Source organism: Marmota monax, unplaced genomic scaffold (assembly GCF_021218885.2).
Source record: "Marmota monax isolate L192 unplaced genomic scaffold, Marmota_monax_Labrador192_F-V1.1 WCK01_AAM20220418_F8-fsc00207, whole genome shotgun sequence".
Lineage (NCBI taxonomy): Eukaryota > Metazoa > Chordata > Mammalia > Rodentia > Sciuridae > Marmota > Marmota monax.
In genome coordinates this window covers 2513746-2529998 of record NW_026692713.1, presented here as the reverse complement: position 1 = coordinate 2529998, position 16253 = coordinate 2513746, and the positions used below count along the sequence as shown (strand labels likewise).

At 31.8% G+C, this 16253-nt stretch overlaps 1 protein-coding gene across 4 annotated transcripts in view; it reads left to right on the top strand.

Moving 5' to 3' along the window:
• The window catches only part of Parg (poly(ADP-ribose) glycohydrolase), a 114287-nt gene that overhangs the window by 13643 nt on the left and 84391 nt on the right, over positions 1-16253 (top strand). For all 4 annotated transcript variants that reach the window (XM_046446728.2, XM_046446727.2, XM_046446726.2 and 1 more), the window contains one exon: positions 4459-4533. In XM_046446728.2, coding sequence (XP_046302684.1) covers positions 4459-4533 — 75 coding nt within the window. The remainder of the gene's footprint in view (positions 1-4458; positions 4534-16253) is intronic.

The following is a 16253-nucleotide window of genomic DNA, read 5'->3' as shown; positions in this document are numbered from 1 at the left end:
TATTCATTTTAAACAAAGTGTTTGCTTCCCAGAACTAAGGAAGGCTCCTTAGAGACATTCTTAGTTTTCACTCCATCACTAGGAAATGAGCTAAGGAATTGAGAGTTGTAAATGACTTGCCTGGAGCCACACAGAATAATTTCGTGAACCAGGAATCAGACCTCTGTTTCTTGATACCCTGTCCAATTTCCTTCAGTCTAAGCTTCTCTTTTTTGTTTTAATGTTTCTGAAATGTCTTTAAAAAGAAATCAGGAAAGAATTATGACTTCAGCAATATTTGCCTAAAGGGAAGCTGATTTTGCTAGTGATTAAAGTATACATTAAGTATTCTATTTTTTATTGCTCTTAATATAGCTGCTAGCAGTTTAATAATTTATTTATTAATTTTGTATATTGACAATAATTTTTTTGTACTTCATTTAAAACCATAAAGGCAACCGTTAGATTGTTTTTGTAATATTTAAAATATGCATAAGTGTATATATTTTTTGAGAAAACACTGTGTCTATAGAGCTTTTATAGCATTTTATAAATACAAACAGTGACAGAATTTTCTATACTTCATAAAAATGGTTTTATTTTCTTCCTGTTGCCTAATTTGCTATAGACAGTTTCTCTGGTTTTATAGGATATTCCACCTATATTTGCAAGTTATTTTTTAATTTTCCATAGGTTTCTGTAACTTTTAGGTTTATCTTTTTTTTTTCCTCATGAAACACATTGATGTTGTACAATAATGTATTTTGAAAATTTAAAAAATTTTTCAAGTTTATGAAGTGTTTCCTTAATCTTGTAATGAAGTCCTTTTAGTTTAACTCTTTGTAAATGAAAAAAATCATCAAGGTATGCCATAGTTGACCTAATTTTAGTGTAATGTTAATTAATTTTAGTGTAATGTTAATTGTATATGTATAAACATAAAAATAAATATAAATTCTTTATGCTTATAGTGCTTTTGCAGATATATTAATTTGATGATCACAGTGAAAACAATTTATGCTTAACATTCCTTTTTTTTGCATGGATATTTTTAAACCACTGATCCAAACTCCAAAATAGTATGCTAAGAAATTTTTAAAAATACTGTATAAAGAAAAAATTCTTTATTTTGTATTTATTTCTTTTCTTACAACTATAAACAGTTGGTGGATGCTGGTGGATGCAAAGATGATATTTTTATGTAGCGTATCAGCTTGAAAATATGTAGTGACTACTTTGAACCATATTCTTTAGAATTTGATATACCTGTACTATGATGTATTCTAGCATGGCTTAATCTTTCTTCCATTTTTATCTGTTTAAAGTACTAGTCTTCATTTCTACAGCATGTTGTCATTTGGCCTTTGTCTTCAAAACCAAAATTATAAACTCAAAAATGCAGAAGCAGGCCACCCAAGAATACTATCCAGACTCCATATGAGGGGGGGATATAGCTCAGTGATAGAGTACTTGCCTAGCATGTGCAAACCCTGAATTTGATTTCAGTACCACTAAAAAAGAAAAGAAACCAGATTCCATTTCTGTGGTAGGTCCTTATAGCTTTAGCCCACTTTAGAAAGTGGGCTATATTTTTAGAATTTTCAAATTTTTTATTCAAACATCAACAGAGTAATGATAGTGTTCTCCAGCAGTTTCTTATTGTGCCATGATTAATTTAGGAAGGGGTGATTACTTTAATGTCAGTTTCCCTTTTTTTGATTATTTTATAGTAGATTTAGCAGCATAATTCATCAAGATTTTCTGCCATCTGATTTGGTAATTATTTACGTTGCTGAAGAATGCTATGAGAGAGGAAGGGGAAATATTAAATTCTTCTGATTGAGTATAATGATCTTTTTGTTGATTATATATCATATGATGTTAGATTTAGGGGGATCAGAGAGGTTCAAAGTTTAAAAAAGAATAATGTCCTCACAAGTGATAATGTATAAATAACGTGTCTGACAGTTTGTACAAAAAGCACTTCTGCAGATTCCCTCAATACTTGATAACAGAGTAGCATCCTGTTTTTCTAATGACAGGAAACTTCATGATGGACTCACTACTTTTGAGAGTTGAAACCTGAACTAAAAGTAAAAAAACATTTATCTCTCTGGAACAGATTCCTTATCTTGGGATTCTACCAATAGTAGTTTGAAAACATTTGGAAAAAAAATTATGGCTGTAACTAAACATGCACAGACTTTTTTTTTTCTCATTATTCCCTATACAATACAATATAACAACTGTTTGCATAGCGTTTACTTGAATTGGCAACTAAAATTGTGTGTTTTTTTTTTTTTTTTCCCTTTGGCACTGTGGATTGACCACCGGGCACTTTACTACTGAGCTACATTCCCCAGGTTTTATTTTTGATTTTGAGATAGGATCTCAATAACTTGCTGAGGCTGGCCTTGAACTTTCAGTCCTCCTACTTTAGCTTCCCAGGTTGCTGGGATTACAGGCATGCACCAACACACCTGGCTGGATTAGCAATTGTAAATAATTTAAAGATGATTTAAAGAATGGAGGATGTGTAAATTATATGCAAATGCTATGCCATCTTATATAAGGAGACTTGTCTGAGCATACTCAGATTTTGATATTTTCAAGGGGGCCTGTACCAATCCCCTGCAGATACTGAGCGATAAGTGTCTAAGGGATTTATGCTAATTATATTATGCCATTAAGGAATTGGGAGTGCAAGTTCCATTTATTTTTCCTTACCAACTTTGAAGAATAATTTGCATAAAAGAAAGTGTATCCTTTTAAAGTATGTATTTTAATGAGTTTTCACATTTATATCTACTGGGGGAAACCCTACCACAATCAAGATGCAAAGCATTTCTATCATCCCCCACGTGTCCTCTTACAGTCGATTCTACTGTCCTTAGACAACTACTGAACCACTCTTTTCACTATGGATTAGTACAATTTATGTGAATGGAGTCTCATACCCTGTATACTATAGTGTCTATTCTTTTTACTCAGAATGAATGTTTTTGAGATTCACCCATTTAGTTCAGTATATCAGTAGTTTGCTCCAGTATATGCATTGCTTATTCAGTCATCTGATTTTTTTTTCTTTATTTTTGATTTTAGTACTAGGCATTGAAACCAGGGGCTCTTATTCACTGAGTACATCTCCAGCCCTTTTTATTTTTATACAGAATCTTGCTAAGTTGCTGAGGCTGGTCTGGAACTTGTGATCCTCCTGTCCCAGCCTCCTGAGCCGCTGGGATTATAGGCGTGTACCAAGCACTTGGCCTATTCATCTGTTTACAGACATTGTTATTTATTACTTTATGTGAGGTTTTGAAATAAGATATCCATGATTAGAAAAAATTCCTTAAATTTTTAAGAATTCTTAACATAAATTTTTATTTTATGATTTGTGAGAAAAATTAAAGCTTTTTCTTGCCATGTTATTTATGGACAATTTCTTTTTTTCCTGAAGGAACTTGTATATCCCTTGATTCCAAATAAATAATATACATTTTGTGCTATCTTTTTAACCTAGATGTTTGGTGATTGTATGCCATGAACTGTTGTTTAAGAAGCTCTTTGGCAGAGCATTAATTTTTAAAAATTTCTTTATTGATAAGGAAATCTCAAAGGTTTATAGTAATAATTTTCAGACTTGTCTATTTCTTCAATAAAAGTATTTTGAGTGTGTATTACCAATATAGTTATTTATAAATTGTACTCATTTATAACTTTAATAATGTTATGTATAATAAAATAATCAAAATAGATATTGAAAAGAATGAAAGTTCTTTTAGCACAACTAATGAATTTTGCATACCTGACTCTGGAAACCACCTGCATAGTATTGTTTATTCAGACAGTTAAAAGTTACACCAGTAGATGGCATAATGTTTTGACTTTTCATTCTCTGTAAATATGTAATTTGTATGAACTGCTAGGGGAAGATAATCACTTATATATATCCTTTAAAAGCTGTTAGTGAAGCAAAAAGGACCACTTCATACTTTAAGATGGGGTTTCACAGTCTTTTTCATTATTGTCCTCTATTCCAGAAGCCCTTTTAAACATTTTCCCCTAATCTCCCACCAATATAAAATTTTAATATTACACATATGCTGTGTGTGTGTGTGTATGTACACACACACATATACATATATAAAGTTTATGAATTGTTGCAATTTCTAAATTAATTTTTATCCCCCAAGATCCAATTTTTGTCCACTTGGAGTATATTATCCCCATTTATAATGAATGCTTTATGGTAGTTATGTTTTTCCCCTATTGTCTAACCTTTATAATATCATTTTCTTGTTAATAATAAATCAGTATACATTCTGTTTGTCCATAACTACTTCTCTGGAGTAAGCTGATACTAAGAGGAAGCTTGTCTGGCATTAAGAAATTTACTGGAAGTAATTCGTAAGAGACAGGCTATTCATAGGTAAATCATGTGGCTATATCATGAGGTTTTGTTTCTGTTTTTTTCCATAGGATGCTATTCTGAAATACAATGTGGCATATTCTAAGAAATGGGACTTTACAGCTTTGGTTGATTTCTGGGATAAGGTAAAAGTATGCTTATTTCTTTAGCTATGAAATACTGAAACTCTATAAGAAGGTTTGAGAAATATACCTGTGATTCTTTCATACTAACAAAATTATCTTATTTATTCTTAGGAATTTCCTGTGTTTTAAATCCATGCTTTAGGAATATGTAATTAGGTGTTAATTTTGAATTTTGATTTATTCTTATATTTTCTGTTATATTGTCATACCATTATAAGTATTATCAATGGATACATAATCCATGACCAAGTTTTGGTAAAATTATGCCTATTAAAACATCTAGGTTGTGTCCAATTACACTATAATAACATTCTGAATGTGTGTGTGTTTTCCCATTTTGATAATATTTCTTTAGATGATTCCCAGAAGTTAGATGGCTAGGTAAAAGGACACAGCATTTATAGTTGTGTATATGTGTTGTAAAATCATTTTCTACAGGGAATTGTTGCAACTTACTATGCCATCAGTAATGGGTAAAAATACCACTTTTGTACCAATGCTAGTTAAATGGGCATAATCTGTTTTGAAAAAAATGGCAGTTTATCTTTTTTAACATTTTATTTTGAAATAATCATAGATTCACAAGAAGTTGCAAAGAAATGTTCAGGGGTGTCCTATCACCCTTTACCCCACCTTTCCCAGTGTTGATTGCTTGCATAACTATATCAGTACTAGGAAACCGACATAAGAATTTATTTTAATTTCATTGTAGTCATTTGTGTTTGTATGTATAATTATATCCCACGTTACTGAGGCTTCATGTAACTACCACCACAATCAAGTTACAGAAGAACTATTTCAATACCACATACTCACTAGTGCTTCCCCTTTATAGCTACATTAATTCCTTCCTAACTCCTAGTAGCCAATAATTTGTTTTCCGTCTCTAATTTTTTTATTCCAAAAGGATTACAATGTTTAGCCTTTTCTCACTCAGCCTAATTCCCTTGGGGTTTATTTGTATGAATCTATAATTATTTTCTTTTTATTACTGAATTGTATTATGTGGTAAAACATTTGTGTTGTTTCTAGTTTTTTACTATTTCAACTAAAGATTGTATGAATTTTTGTGTATAGATTTTTGCATGAACATAGAATTTTGTTTCTTTGGGATAAATGACCAAGAGGATGGTTTACAAGTTGTTGGTAAGTGTATTTTGAACTCCAGAAGAAATTGCCAAACTACTACTTACCAAAGGAGCTGTACCAAACAATGACTGTATATTTTTGCTAATTAATTAAGTGCCCCTCCCAAGAAAAGATGTTTTTATGTATAATCTGTTAACAAAATTATATTCAATTTGATTCTTCTCCTCATGTTGTTTTGAATCATTTAAGTTATTTATACTTTACTTACTAATAGAAACTGTGATTTTTGAAATGGAAATGTTTTGAATTGAAATGTTTTTAATGTTCCACAATTTTGATTACCTAATAGATAATAATTATTGAAGTTTGAACATGGCCTTTATTATTTCTTTCTATTGGCACCTTTCCCTCCCTGGCTGGTTTTCAGTTAAATATCTTTGAAGTAATTAAGATACTTGTTATTATTCTTATTTCACAAATGAGTAGTTGTGATTTAGAGATGGGCTTGTTAGGCCAATGTGACATAGTTTGTTCCTGGTGGGGCAGTTTGACCCAATTAATGTTCTTTCATTACTGCATGCATCATGGTGTGATTTTTCTCTGCAGTCTGTACCACTTCCTGCTGCCTCATTTTCTCTGTGATAAAAGGATGGCTATACCCCTCTTTTTCACCTTTCTTTTTAAATTCTGCCTCCCTAACCTCCCATTTTTCTGCCTCTCTTCGCTAAGAGATGAGATACCGTTTATCTTTGAATTTCTAAGGTAGATGTCTAAGTTTATCTTATGGCAGTCCTTCTCTTTGCCTTGTTATTTGTGAAGTGTTGACATAATCTAGTGAGTTAAAAGTTTCATGGGGCAGAAGCTGGAACTTAACAAATTTTGTGTCTACTGTAGCAGCTGGTATAATGCCTTACATTTATTTAGCAAGTGGAGATAAATAATAAAGATTATGGAGATAAATAATTATTGATCTTATTTTAGCAGATCAGATTATCATACTGATTTTAAGGGTTATCAAAGTCAGGAGAATATTAGAAGAAACAATTCAAATTGATATGTTTCTGATTTCTGTCCTTATTCCCTGCCTGAATTTCTGTCTGTCCCCTAGAGGATTAGTGGTGGTAATCCAAATCAAAGTGGTTGGTTAACTACATTGTCAGGAATCAGACAATAAGATTATTGTGAATCCTCCTAGTTAATGCCTCCTGTTAATTTGGAAGAGCTTGGAAATGTGAAAATGCAGTTGACACAGTAGGAATAACACTAACAGCCTTTTTTTTTTTTCCCCCAGAGGCTTAAATCATCTCCACAAAGTCCTTGTAAGGCAGCATAATGCACTGCCATGGCTCTCAGATTATTATGCATCTGACTCTTGGAGGGTTTATTAAAGCATAGTTTGTTGCCCACTCTTCTCCCCAAGTTTCTGATTGATTAGGTCTGAGTTGGGAACTGAGACTTTGCACTTTTAAGGCTGATGTTTTGGGTTTAAGGACCATATTTGGAGAACCATTGATGGAGAACAGAGAATAATATTAAAAATGGGAAATTATACTTTCTTTGCTTTGAAAAACAAGTTTTGGTTAGAATAAAATATTTTTTTAGCAGATATAGTGATGTCAGTATAATATGAGAATTTTCTGATTTAAATGACATTACTTTTCAAACTCAAGTTTAACATTTAACTTGCATTAAAAGTTTGAGATAATTTTTCTCCTAGGCATATCTTCTGTATACTGCAATTTTCAGTATATAGACTTAAAATTCTTCAGCTGCTTTAAAGGAAAGGAGATATTATTGAGGACTTGTGTATATCGAAATGAATGTATTATTACATTAAATCTTGTAACCTTTTGTGGAGTGTAGGTAGAATATTCATTTTATAGAGGAAATATAATTAGGTTTAGAAAAGTATGTAAAGGAGAGATATTTAAAAAAATATGTTTATTATGTAAGTAGCATGTTACTTGTACTAGCTTCTTTCACTTAGTATAACATTTTCAACAATCATCTACATTGTACTACATGTCAATACTTTATGCTTTTTTGCTGAATAATATTCCATTGTATAGATATATCAAACATTGTTTATATATTTATCAGTTGATAGATATTTGGATTGTTTGCTGTTTTTGTCTATTATCAGTAGTAATTCTCTGAATATTTGTGAAAAGGTTTTTATGTGGCCATAAGTTCTCATTTTTCCTAAATATATACCCAGGAGTAGAATTACTGGGGTATATAGTAACTTTTTAATATATTGGGGAACTGACAAACTGTTTTTTGAAGTGGCTACATCATTTTATAATTCCATTAGCATTATATAATGGTTCTAATTTCTTCACATCTTTTTTTAAAAAATATTTATTTATTTATGTATCTTTAGTTTTTAGGTGGCTACATCAGTTTGTTTTTATGTGGTGCCAAGGATTGAACCCAGTGCCTCATGCATGCTAGGCGAACACTCTACCACTGAGCCACCACACCAGCCCCTTCTTCACATCTTTATCATCACTTGTTTTTGTGTTTCTTTTATTTTAGCCATTTGAATTGGGTATAGTGGTATCTCATTGTGGTTCTGATTTGCATTTCTATAATGACTAATGTTGGTTATCTGTTCAGGTGCCTAATGGCCATTTTGGAGAAATATATTTAAATCCTTTATGTTCTTATTGTGGAGTTATAAGCATTCTGTAATATTCTAGATGCAAGTACCTTGTCTGATCTATGCTTTGCAAATATTTTATCTTATTTTGTGGGCTGTCTTTCCATTTTCTTGATGGTATTCTTTGAAGCATAAAAGTTTTTAATTTGGATGAAGACTAATTAATCTTTATTTTGTTGCTTCTGGTTTTGGTGCCATATCTAAGAAACCAATACAGGTTATAAGGATTTACTGTTAAGTTTCTTCTGCTTTAATTCTGTTAACCTTTTTGTATTCATTTTTGTATATGGTGTTAGAGATATTCTCATCTGCTCAAACCCAAAGAATGGAGTAGACACACAAGTTACAGAGAAATAGGGGCTTTTTATTGACATTCTTGCAAGATCTGGTATCTGTGGAGCAGGCATACCCAGAGCAGTTACAATCAGCATTTTATCTGCTAGTGGGTAGTGCTTTAAGATCTCTCTCCTGGATCCTCATTGGCTGAGTACTAATATTCCGAAACATTGCCCAGGTTTTATTGTCTCCTATTGGGTTATTTAAAGAAATGTACTTTTAGTTGTTTCTATCTCCGTCTGTTCTCTTGTGGTGGGAAGGCCTTTTTGGGGTGAGTTTATCTTAGCCCTTACACAATTTCTCACTTTTGGTTAGGCTGGCCCCTTTTTCTCACCTCCTTTACCAAGGGACTGTGAATATGACATACTTGGGTATAAACTGCTGGTAATCACTGTTTTATTTCCCCTTTGGCTCTTTTCTTTCTTACGTCCCCAGTAATTTTACTTTTAAAGCCAAATACTTGAATATGGGTCACTGGACTTTCTGTTTCTCACACTGTGAATTAGGGATCCAGTTTTATTATTTTCCATGTGAATATCCATTTCAAGTTAATTTTCTCATGTGGTAGAAAGTAAGGGTCCAGTTTCATTATTTTGCTTGTGGAATTCAGCTTTTCCAGCACCATTTGAGAAGACTTTGCTATCCCTATTGAGTTGTCTTGGCACCCTTTTCAAAGCCCAGTTGACAACAATGTGAAACTTTATTTTGTTCTGTCAACTTTATTCCCCTGATCTATATATCTTTTGTATGTCAATACCACTCTTTCTTGATTACTATAGTTTTGTAGTAAGTTGTAAAATCACGAAGCCTGTGTCCTCTTTGTTCTTTTTGGAGATTGTTTTGAGTATTTTGCATTTTGATATGAATTTTAGGATTAGTTTATTGCTGCAAAAAAAGCCAACTGCAAAGGGCAATTTTTATAATCATGTTAGTAGAATCCAAATTAATTTTGCATTTTGAGATAGTGCCAATAATTTCAGAGTTGCCTTATTGAACTTTTGACTCCTGGAGTTGAAAGGAAGACATAAAGTAATAGATGACTTATCCCTCTGTCAGGAAATTGGATATCCTAGGGTCTCCTTGAATTTCAATGTCTCTTACTCTTACAGAGTTAATTTCTCATGAATTGAAAGGTTGTTTCTCTTTGTTACTTAAGTTATCAGAATATAACATTTGTATTTTGTAATTCTCTGCTTTTAAATTGGATACAGTGGTTAATTTTGGTAAAAGGTGATACTAAATTTGATACTTTGAGATGGTACTAAAGCATGTCTTTGGTTGCAATACCTCTGTCACCTTACTATAAGGTAGAGTAGTCATTTTTTCCACCTCTCTTTAATCAGAATACTCAAGACAGGACCTTGTTTCCTTTTTATCTGGTGACCTTGCGCAGAAGCATGACTGAAGGGATAATATATGGCAAGTTTGTGTTTAGTGTAGATCATAAAATATGAGGTGATTACTAAGGTGCTGATGATGGTTTTATAGTTCTTTAGGGAGAAGGGTCATTGCATTTTTGACCTGATTTTTATTTGCTTTGTAAACGCAGAGGTTTGAAGGAGCCTAAAACTATGCCAAAAACAATTTCTTTTATCATATTCTTCAGGTTGTTGCTTATATATAATATCTTATAATTCCAGCTAGATATAAATGTATATTTAAAATATTTTGTTCTGTCTTCTAATTTATATAGCTTTATAATTTGTTGTTGTAATGGTTCCATAATAGTTCATTGAATTGATAATTTTTGTAATGGGGAGGTACCAGGGATTGAAGTCAGGGGCACTTGACCACTAAGCCACATCCCCAGCCCTATTTTGTATTTTATTTAGAGACAGGGTCTCACTGAATCACTTAGCTCCTTGCTTTTGCTGAGCCTGGGTTTGAACTCGCAATCCTCCTGCCTCAGCCTCCTGAGCTGCTGGGATTACAGGCACACACCACCATGCCTGGCTGATAAATTATTTGCTCAGTTGTTACAGTGTTAGAAATTTGAGGAAATCTATCTAGAGCATATCTAGAGATTCAAAGGTGTTTTCCTGTGACCATTTGCTATTCTGTAATTGTTTATGTATTTAACAAAAGACCTTAGATGTTTAATACATTTGCCTGCTTTCTTGTCTGTAAAATCTCCAAAGATATTAATTTAGAACTTTATCAAGTCATGGCCCATAGGGATATCATTACCCAGGCTTGCAGTGATTATTGAGATGTGCCAGACACATATAGATGACATTGGTAGAGGAAAAGATCTTTAATGCAAAAGAAACAATTTTTTGGCTAGGTTTTAAATTATAAATTTAACTGTGCATTAACTTTGCATTAACTGTGTCTACTTTCAGGAGTAGGAGTGCTCCTTAATCTAAGGGATTCTTAAACATTGTTCATTAACAGAATTTGGAAATTTTATTAAGTTTGATACATAAAAGCAAATTGTATGTTTTATGGGATACTATTGTAATATTTCAATGCATATATACATTGTTTGGTATTTAATTCAGGGTAGTCATATTTGATGTGTCAAAAACATTTATAATTTCTTTATATTGAAAATATTTGATATCCTTATTTGTAGCCTTTAAAAATATACAGTAATTATCATTTCTATAAGTCATGCTACTTGACAGAAATTGGAAAATCTTCACTTAAAAGTTAAATTGAGCACTAAATGACTTGCCTTGCTAAGGAAGAATATCCAGGAAAACTTTAGCAGTATATTAAGATTGATATTTTCCAGGTATTTATTTTGAGGCTGTTGATATCTGTTTCCTTATAAAATTTTTCTGTGGTTAAGTCTGTAAGTAATGTATTTTATAAACCAAATGAACTTAGGAGTAGTTACTATCAACAGTCATTTAATGTGATTCCATGTTATTGTTACTACCTGCAGACTAGTATCCAGTACAAGAAGTAAGGGTCCCACAATCCTTCTGAGTCTCTTATTGAACATTCTCTGTTGGAATTGAAGTTAGAAGTATTGATGCTTTTATTATTTTGTCAAAACTCAGCCAAAATCACAGATATCACACTATTAATTTGCAATTTATAATTACATATTTAGGTACTACTGAGTCAAAATGTTTGTTATTTAGTGTTTTTGCCTCTTGAATGCTAATATTGGTCTTCTTCACTGCCAGCTGTTAGAAGTGCTAGGAACAAATAATCTTGTGTTTTATGGCCCTCCTGTGTAGTGTTCCACAAAATTAAATCCAAGCACTTCAATAATTATATTCTAAATGAATCAATATACTATACTACTGGTATTTTTCACAGCAAATTTTAACAAAATATACTGTATGTTAGGAAAGGTTCTCTTATTAATGTATTGTAGAGGAGTTTTAAATACTTTAATCTCATACAACCTGTAGCACTATTTCATTTCATTTTTAGTAAACTCCTCATACAACCTGTAGCTCTATTTCATTTCATTTTTAGTAAACTAACTCATGAAATTTATATTGTACATTAAAGCCAAAATGATGGAAGAAGGGCCTGAGGGTATGTTTAAGAGGTTTTTTTTTTTTTTTTTTTTTTTTTTCTGTTTCTGTGATTCTGGCATCTATTTCTGGATCTGGGTGGTTGTTAAAATGCGGACATTTGCTTTATAATTATCCAGTAAACCATACACATATTTTGTGGACTTGTTGAGTATACATTCATGACAAGTGTAAAATGTCTATTTAATATAAAGAGCCTGTACATTCTAAAATTAAACTCTTAAATTCTAAAACAGCAAGATTTTTTATCAAGTGGATAATTTGTTGTTAGGAAATCTGAGGATGTTAGGGACTATTTCATCTCCCTTTGCATGTTTTATGTCAGGGATTGAAAAGACAATCCCTTCTATTGGTTTTTCCATAAAGACTGCCATAAGTAACTAAATGAGGTGAATTTTCCCGCTTTTGTTTTTGGCATTGGTGGCTGCTAAAAGTGGAGAGTAAAAGGTAGAAGTATAGCAGTTTGAGGACATTTAAAAAGAAAAATGAAAAAATTTCAAGTAGAAAGCTGTGTCTTGGCTAGGGATATATTCCTCTTTGAAAATCATACTTTTTTTTCTTTTATAAATATAAAGTCTTTACCTCAGACTATATATACAAAAAAATAAAACTGAGGAATTGTGCATCTTTTGTCTTTGCTACAGTTATGAAAACATTGAGCATGTGTTGCAACATTTATTGTTGTCTAATGACTTAGTTCAAAGGCTGATTTCTTCTATATAAGAGTGTCAATCAGTAATGAACTTTGTGTACTACTTACTTTTTTCCTTTTTTCTTGTTATTGGTTCTTTTTAGTTATACATAACATTAGAACTCATTTTTTAAAAATGAATAAAAAAATAAAAGCATGGAATATAATTTGTTTTAATTCAGTCCCCAGTACTTCCTCTTTCCCTCCCTTCTTTCTTCCTCTTGTTCCCTTCCCTCTACCCTACTGAACTCTCTGCTATTTACTTATAGTTTTTTTTAAGTGTCTTGTGGATATTTGTGATGTTGAGATTCACTGTGGTATATTCATATATATATATATATACATATATATATATATATATATACACACACATATACACACATAGGGAAATTAGATTCATTGCACTGTTCTTATTCCCTCCTTTCTCCCTCCCCTTCAATCCTGTTCATCTGCTCCATTGTATTTTTCTATTTATTTTTTACCCCCTCCCATTTTCGATTAGCTTCTGCATATCAGAGAAAATATTTAACCTTTGAATTTTTTGGGGGGGATTGGCTTATTTCACTTAGCTTGAATAGTCTCTGGTACCATCAATTTATTGGCAAATGCCATCATGTCACTCTTTATGGCTGAGTAATACTCATTGTATATCTATACCACATTTTCTTTATCCATTCATCTCTTGAAGGGCACTTAAGTTTGTTCTAAAACTTGGCTTTTGTGAATATTGCTGCAGTAAACATTGATGTGGCTGCATCATTGTAGTATATTGATTTAAGATCACTTGGATATATACTGAGGAGTGGGATAGCTGGATCATATAGTGTTTCCATTCCTAGTTTTTTAAAAAATTTTTAAAATTTGTTTTAATTAGTTATACATGACAGTAGAATGTATTTATGCACTCGTTTCTAGTTTTTTCGTGAATCACCATACTGCTTACCAGAGTGGCTGCACTAATTTGCAGTCCCCTCCACCCCCAACTATGTATGAGTTGTACTACTTACTTTTAAAAGGCAAGTAGGTATTATTTTTAATTTTGAAGGATGCAAATTAACTGTGTTTACTGTAGATCAAATTTTATGCCTAGGTCACCTTTTCTTCAGTTCTTGATATGTTGTTTTATTTTTTAAAATATACTTTTAGTTGTTGATAGACCTTTATTTTATTTATTTTGTTTATTTACATGTGGTGCTGAGAATCGAACTCAGTGCCTCACACATGCTAGGCAAGTACCCTACTACTAAGCTACAACTCCAGTGCCTGATATGTTTAATTTAATTTAATTTAATTTAATTTTTTTAGAGAGAGAGAGAGAGAGAGAGAATTTCAATATTTATTTTTCAGTTTTTGGCGGACACAACATCTTTGTTTGTATGTGGTGCTGAGGATCGAACCCAGGCCGCATGCATGCCAGGCAAGCGCGCTACAGCTTGAGCCAAATCCCCAGCCCCTTAATTTTAAAATTAAAAACAAACCAAGTATAGCATAATTCATTATCCCCCAAATTGAGGCAAAGTACTGTTATACCTGTGCTTAACTAAAATAACATTTTTTGAACTTATGTGACAATGAAAATCTTTAAAAATTATAATGTACAGGCATCACTAGAAGTTCAGGAAGACAACATAAACTTGTATTAAAATAGATTATCAACAAAGTTAACTCATATCTATGTGTGTGTATATAGTAATATTATCACACATATCATAATGGCTAGAAGAAATGAAGTTTGAATTCCTTTCTTCATTGTGTTATAAAAAAGTTAAAATATATTTAGAATTATTAGGCAAATAAATCAGTTATCACTAAGTAGCATAAAATGCATCTGAATAGTTGTATGTTTATGCATTGTTGAGCATTGATGCATTTATGCATAAGTAGTATGTTGTGGACTTCCTGGCCTTATAGAATATGACTTACTATTATGGGCAACTAATTTTATAACTCTTAACTATCAAAGTACTTAGTATTTTTTGTATGTTAAAAATTTTAGAACAAAATTATTGTAAAAGATTTTTTTTCCTCATTTCTTCCCCCCTCTTCACCCTACCCATCAGAATCTCTATAAACATTTCACTGAATTTGAAGAGTTCTTTCAAATGGTTTGGGAAAAGTTGATCTAAGGCAGTTGGTTGTTGTAACCAATGTTTAAGTCAGAATCAGTTTCTTCAGCCAATAATTAGTTAAGATTGTGGCCTTCATCCAATAACTATTCAAGATGATACCCTTTTTGTATTCTGTGTTGTTTGTTTTTGTTTTCTTCTTTTTTTTTTTTTTTTTGGTACTATAAAAGTGAATTTCTGAAAGCATATAAATCCATTGTTCCTTAGCTTTTGATTTTATAATTCTTCATTAATAATCTACTTTCTGAGTCTTTCTTCAAGGCTTAAAAAAATTTAAAGTGTCCTTGTTATATTTGTCATAAAGAGCCTGTAGCAAACTCCTAATCAAATGAAAGCAGCCTTGAATGTTTCATAAGACTACAGCTAATGTCTTTATCTCTCTAGCTTACGAACCTCTGATTTGGAGTTCAGTGGAAATTTAACCTTTTTGGACTTCTTCCCTTGATGACTCAGTCTCTGGAATCAATAAGGTCTGCATTACTTTATAGCTCAACTTAATTTAATTCATGAGAACTGTAGGAACCAAAAGGCAGCTAATGAGAGTCACTAAAATATTAAAACAGATGGATGTGCCTTTTAGATTTGTACAATGTGTGTGGAATTTCTCCAACCACCCTCGCTCCCCTTGGTTAATGTGTGTGTTTGGATTGTGGAATATTTTTAAGGTTTTATATTCATGATTCTTTAAAATAGTACATGTCTTATAGGACAAATTGCTTCAATTGGAATGAAGCACTTTGCTTTGATAAATTTGCTGAGTTATTTTGGAATGTCAGTTTTAGTTTAGCCCTCCATGCACTGTATCACTGATGCAATTAGGGCGTTATTTTGTAATTGCAAAACACTCTTTCTGTGATAGATAAAGAGGATGGATGTTAAATATACTCAAAAGTAGGAATCCATTCAGTAGAATTCCTCCTATATTCTAATAATGTAATTAAGCTAGTACATTAATATCCTGCAACTCTAGCCTTTCATTTATTCATTTGGCTGAAATAGTAATATAAGACATTCGTTCTAAAAGTTGCTATGGCATTGATTTCATTATTCAGAAACCTACTCTGTTAGAGGAGTGATAATAATTCTGTTTTAATCTCCTCTGTGTTTTCATTTGTTTATCATCTAGCTCTGAAGCGTTTTTGTTGTTTTGTTTGATGTTTTATGTATGTAGCTTGATGAGGATGCCTTAATTTCTAATAAATTAATTAATAATTATTCTTATGTTTTAATTCACTCATCACATTTCATGCTTAACCCTGGAGGGACTATTGTAATATATATTATCTGGAAAAAAATACAAATGAATAAAAACAGAATGT